The following is a 5394-nucleotide window of genomic DNA, read 5'->3' as shown; positions in this document are numbered from 1 at the left end:
GGGGGGGGGGGGGGGGGGGGGGGGGGGGGGGGGGGGGGGGGGGGGGGGGGGGGGGGGGGGGGGGGGGGGGGGGGGGGGGGGGGGGGGGGGGGGGGGGGGGGGGGGGGGGGGGGGGGGGGGGGGGGGGGGGGGGGGGGGGGGGGGGGAAGCCTAGATTCCTTCAATCTAATTTCCAGGGTTTTGTCCATGGTGATGTATGCTTATTGATGTATATATCTGTAATGACTGATAACAATGAATGGTTTCTGTATATTGGCTTCCGCTCTGTTTCAATTTTACAAACTTCAGTTAGTCATTGTCTATCAAAATGCCATGTTTCGTTGAGATAATGTAATGCTATTCCTTGGTGGTGTTCTGTGTTTTAGGTTTCTCAGCCGTCTTCATCACAGAGTATCTGATTTTTTGACATCAAAAAGCTCCATCTGACCTGACACTTGCATTACTGACTCTTTTTATTACCATATCTGTCAATGTCCCTATCTTCAATATGTCAGTTTTGTTGCATTTGTGATTTACTTGTACTGTACATACTGATATTCTATTATGGCCGTCATCAGTGTCAGAAACTCGTGTGCACATATAAATGTTGATGGTAATGCAAATATCTACGGTTTTTTAAGTGCTGATGTAAATAGATTAGAAAAGGTTGTGGAAACTATATTGGATCCATTCAAGTATCTGGTGAGAATGGACACATTGCTGCTGGATTCATGCAAAATATCAGGTTGGACTGATAAGGTCGTGTCTGAGTCGATATTTAAATGGGTCCAAGGTGCATCATTTTCTCTTTCTCTCTTTCTATACTAACCAAATTCAGCTCACTTGAACCAATTCATGCAGGAGCAGCACTATGGATTCTACATCACTCAAGAACTGTCGGGTTTCTGGGGGGCTGAATCTACAATATGTTGTCATCACAGCCCATTTTCAAATTACAACTGGGAATGGAGATTGCTTCGACGCTCAGCTCCAAACCTGCAAACTGTGAGTACATATCTCTCTCTCTCTCCCTCTAGCTGGCTTACCCGCTTGACAGTAAACTAGGGGCTGAATCTAAGAACATGTCATCATCATCAGATTCATGACACGTGAACAAATGAATACAGAAATGCGTTTAGACGCCCACAAGTGGAAAATCCAAAAAAGAATCAACCAAGCTATATTTTGAACACTCGTCTTAGTGTTAATAATCTATCTATCTAACATATAAGTTTAGAATAGCCTTGTTTTTTTAGAGATCTTATGGTTAAATAGATATATTTGAAGAATAGTTTTTATTCACCGACAGTAACATCAAACATAAAGAAATTACACGTACCGTCATCAGAAAAAAAAAATGTCACAGATTACAAATGCGTTCTTCCATTGGCACAATTATAAATAACTTGCGTGAAAAAAAAATGTAAAGGGACTGATTGTTGTGTGCCAAAAATTCACCCCACTTGTGGAAAGTGGTATAATACACAATCTGCCTAAAGAAGATGCTAGGATCCTACAATTACTGCCTATAACCCCACCATTATGTATCAGAATAAATATTTCTCTTTCACGGTTGTTTCAGGTACTTTACAGAGATGACAATGGAGACTGATGCAAACGTCAGAGAACTTCAAGCCAACACAAGATCCCCTTCTTCTACTTCTACTTGTTGCTCTGGCAGCTGTCCTTCTCGATAAGGAAGTAGAATCCTCTTTATTTCTTCAGCATTGAGTGTCTCATATTCTAACAGAGCATTTGAAAGTGCATGTAATGCCTTTTCATGCTGAAATAAACATGGCAAACGTTAGAACAGAACTTGAAATGCTGATGTGAGATTGTTGTTCTCTGATTTAGTTTCCTTAAAACTTGTTTCAATCTCCAGGAAACAAGAAATGGAGTGGAGTCGGAGTCGAAATGTAAAACGAACCTTTTTTAAGAGGGCTTTCACGCGATCATATGCATCTCTTAGGAGTTTAACCACCTGCACAACAGATTACATACTTTAAACGTTTGGCAGGAATTAGCTTAGCTTGGCCAAATCAATCAAATGGCTGGAGGTACTAAAAAACATACTTCTGCATCGATTCGGGATTGCATTTCCGAACTTGGACGTTCTTTGATATGAACCGGTCCAATTGAATCGCTCATTCCACAATTCGATACCTTCAAGAACATCATTGAGAATGAGAAAGCAATGTCCATAAAACATTTGGGAGAGGCTGATATTGTAAAAATATCTAATCTAGTGAAGTACCAAGTACCATGTATTGGGCAAGCTCTGTAGCTGTGTGAAGATCACTGCTTGCTCCAGTGGTGACATTGTCCTGCCCAAATATGAGTTCCTCTGCAACTCTTCCTCCCATACAAACGTCGAGTCGTGCTAATAGTTGCTTCTTGCTAATAGATGTCTCGTCGCTTGAAGGAAGTTGTGTGACCATTCCTAGAGCAGACCCACGAGGCATGATCGTGGCCTTATGAATCGGGAGCGCACCCTCGGTGTTAAATGCAACGATCGCATGACCACTCTCATGATAGGCAGTGAGCTACAATGAAAGAGATGCATCAGCAAGCATTCATACAATATTTTGGAACTTGAAATATCATTCAAATAGGCTTTAATTGAAATAACTAAAAGCATTAATGATTCCTCGGACATTTATATAACCTTCTTCGACTCTTCTGATAAAAACATTGTTTTTCTCTCAGTACCCATAACTATTCTATCTTTTGCGAACTCCAACTGTGAAGAGTTCAACTTCTCTGCACCTTCAACAGCAGCTTTAATGGCCGCAATGTTAACCAAATTTGCAAGATCTGACAAGAAAACAAATGTTGGTTGTTAAGAAAATTCAGCAAGATAAAGATCTAAAATAGTATTTGAAGACTTACCTGCCCCGTTAAATCCCGGCGTGCCTCGAGCAATTGCTTTCACATCTATATCTTCATCCAACGGTTTGTCTTGTAAGTAGAGTTCTAGAATCTCTTGGCGACCCCGTACATCAGGGTTTGGGACAACGATCTACAAATGAATGTTGTTAGTTTTTATTATATTGGCTTAAGAACTGGATATCGCACATTCGGATCCTGCTATCAATGAACAAAATGATTCCACAAACATCGAAAAAGCGCTAGAATTTTTCCCAAATAGAAACCTTAATCGAATCGACTATCTCTAAACGAGAAAAGGCTTAGACTCAGGACATAACATCTGCAGCAGGAAGAAATGTACAATAGATTTGCACTAAATAAACCCTCCATATTTCAATTCATAACAACACAAATGCACCAACTAAATCATCCTTGTTGTTCATTTGTTCATACATCTTTCTTAAGGAAAGAAAAAGAAAAAACAAACAGAGCTTCAAAGGAACTTACATGCCTGTCAAATCTACCGGGCCTTGTCAAAGCTGGATCAAGAATATCTGGCAAGTTTGTAGCAGCCATCAATATGATGCCCTGCAAAGAAAAAAAGTAATAAATTGTACATCTTAATGAATAAGTAATCTATCTCACAACATGCAACAAATTGTTCTGATGTACCTCATTCTGCTCAAAGCCATCCATTTCAACAAGAAGTTGATGCAATGTCTTCTTCGTGTGGCCTTCCCACTGTTTCCGAGTGGACCCAACAGCATCGATTTCGTCGATAAAAATGATGCAAGGAGCCTGTGAAGGACGGGGAAAAGATCAATATTATAATAGAACTTGGATGCTTTGACGCTCTAAATTTGTCAATAGGTTAGACATTTTTTTCCGTGACTAAAGTTACCTGAATGCAACATTATTTTAGTCGAGTTATCCGAACTTGACTAAAGTTATTGAAATTTGACAAAGGGATACAAACCTTTTTCTTGGCTGTTTGAAATAATGATCTTACACGCCGAGCACCGACACCAACAAACCTGCCAATTGAAAGTACAATGCGAGTCGGAATCACTAATGCTAAAGTAATACTCAGAAAGTCCCACAATCCTAAAGCTGGTAGTCTCTACATTACATTAAAGACGTGAGCATGAAACATCATAAACACCAAAGCCCTCCATGTAAAATTCAAATCTACATATAGAAGGAAATAAAGCAAATAGTTCTTATTATTTTCCTAACCGATTGACATTCATAGAAATAAATCATCGTCTAAGTCGCAAACTTCATTATATTTTGGTGTATGAAATTCTTTACTCGATTGATTTTGATAATTAAGCTTTTAAATGTTTTTTTAAAGTCAACTTTGCAAGAATAATATTCTAAACCTTGCCATTAATTTGTTGTTAATCATTACAAGGCAAATACTCACTGATTTGAGTAGACTATAATTGTATGATAATATTAACATATACATTCACATCTCTGGCGAGGAAAAATGGACGTTAATGAGGCTTACATTTCTTCAAACTCGGATCCTGCTTTGTAGAAAAATGGTACTCCAGCTTCACCAGCAATAGCCTTGAGGACAACAGAAAAATAATTACATTTCAGACTGAACAATTAAATAAATCATGTCTTCCAGAAAAAGAACTCTGAGATAATATTGAAAACGTGATATTATGAAACTACCAAAGAAATGACAAAATTTTAACTATATCAGTAGGTTTGGAATTATACATGATAAGTAAATCTCAAGGCATTAACTATATCAGTAGGTTTGGAACTATATCAGTAGGTTTGCAGTCATTTTCTTGGTATGGCTTAGTGCTAATCCCAAGGATCTTTGGAAAAGCTGGTGTTCCGACCAAAAAAAAACCCGCCCCTACACTTCACTGATCTGTCTTCTGTGATGGGAAGCAGCCAAGTTAGGTGAACAAGAAATATCTTCGCAGGACTGATTGTGTGCGACTAATGGCTTTCTTTCTGAAGTAAGCATCAATAAAGAGGGCGATATTCTTTATAGGCAAGAAAGATGTACAAAGCGTGGGAATACTGAAGATGAAAAGAAAAAGAAATGGCTCCTGAAGAGTACTTCTGCATCTGCTAATGAAAATTTACAAAAAGAAATATCTTATCTAACAAAAAAGAACAACCATTGTTTCTAGAATTTAATCTAAAGTGCATCTACTACTACCAGAGCTCTAATGGGGGCACGACAAAATACCAGTCAGCTATCGGCCAAAGTAGTAAACATATTGTTTAACAGAAGATCAACAAAATGAAAGCCAACAAAGCCATGAAGAAAACCTAGCATAGATGATTGCAATTCTAATAAAGAATATAATCTCTTTTATAGGAAAACTGAGTGAAGTTTTACCTTAGCAAGTAAAGTTTTTCCAGTTCCAGGGGCTCCTGTTAAGAGAATTCCCTGTAAATAAATCATTTAGGCAAGTACCATATGAAAATGAATAAAGTAAAGATCGTCAAAATAAGTAAGAAACAAAAAAAAAAAAAAAAAAAAAAAAAAAAAAAAAAAAAAAAAAAAAAAAA

General features: G+C 38.2%; 2 protein-coding genes across 2 annotated transcripts in view; one reads left to right on the top strand and one right to left on the bottom strand.

Moving 5' to 3' along the window:
* The first annotated feature begins 125 nt into the window (after positions 1 to 125).
* LOC111471569 lies at positions 126 to 1959 on the top strand. Its single transcript, XM_023117303.1, has 3 exons — positions 126 to 738; positions 841 to 984; positions 1562 to 1959. Exons 1-3 carry the CDS (start codon positions 544 to 546, stop codon positions 1589 to 1591), a joined length of 369 nt encoding a protein of 122 aa, XP_022973071.1. The 5' UTR covers positions 126 to 543; the 3' UTR covers positions 1592 to 1959.
* LOC111471540 (ATP-dependent zinc metalloprotease FTSH 11, chloroplastic/mitochondrial-like) overlaps positions 1256 to 5394 on the bottom strand; it is a 13348-nt gene continuing 9209 nt past the window's right edge. Inside the window, exons 7-17 of the mRNA XM_023117257.1 lie at positions 5222 to 5272; positions 4361 to 4422; positions 3824 to 3881; positions 3520 to 3645; positions 3355 to 3435; positions 2869 to 2998; positions 2645 to 2793; positions 2241 to 2522; positions 2053 to 2142; positions 1907 to 1960; positions 1256 to 1762 (exon numbers count right to left, since the gene is read on the bottom strand). Of these exons, the coding sequence (XP_022973025.1) occupies positions 1610 to 1762; positions 1907 to 1960; positions 2053 to 2142; positions 2241 to 2522; positions 2645 to 2793; positions 2869 to 2998; positions 3355 to 3435; positions 3520 to 3645; positions 3824 to 3881; positions 4361 to 4422; positions 5222 to 5272 (1236 nt within the window). The 3' untranslated portion in view covers positions 1256 to 1609. The remainder of the gene's footprint in view (positions 1763 to 1906; positions 1961 to 2052; positions 2143 to 2240; positions 2523 to 2644; positions 2794 to 2868; positions 2999 to 3354; positions 3436 to 3519; positions 3646 to 3823; positions 3882 to 4360; positions 4423 to 5221; positions 5273 to 5394) is intronic.

Source organism: Cucurbita maxima, unplaced genomic scaffold, assembly GCF_002738345.1.
Source record: "Cucurbita maxima cultivar Rimu unplaced genomic scaffold, Cmax_1.0 Cma_Scf00053, whole genome shotgun sequence".
Classification (NCBI taxonomy): Eukaryota; Viridiplantae; Streptophyta; class Magnoliopsida; order Cucurbitales; family Cucurbitaceae; genus Cucurbita; species Cucurbita maxima.
The sequence above is the reverse complement of the archived record's forward strand: the minus strand, read 5'-3'. Positions and strand labels throughout refer to the sequence as shown.

Coding starts and splice junctions, on each gene's coding strand:
- LOC111471569 (XM_023117303.1), top strand. CDS start 544: ATGGCCGTCATCAGTGTCAGAAACTCGTGTGCACATATAAATGTTGAT. Junction 739..840: donor TATCAGGTTGGACTGATAAG/GTCGTGTCTGAG, acceptor CAATTCATGCAG/GAGCAGCACTATGGATTCTA. Junction 985..1,561: donor CAGCTCCAAACCTGCAAACT/GTGAGTACATAT, acceptor CGGTTGTTTCAG/GTACTTTACAGAGATGACAA.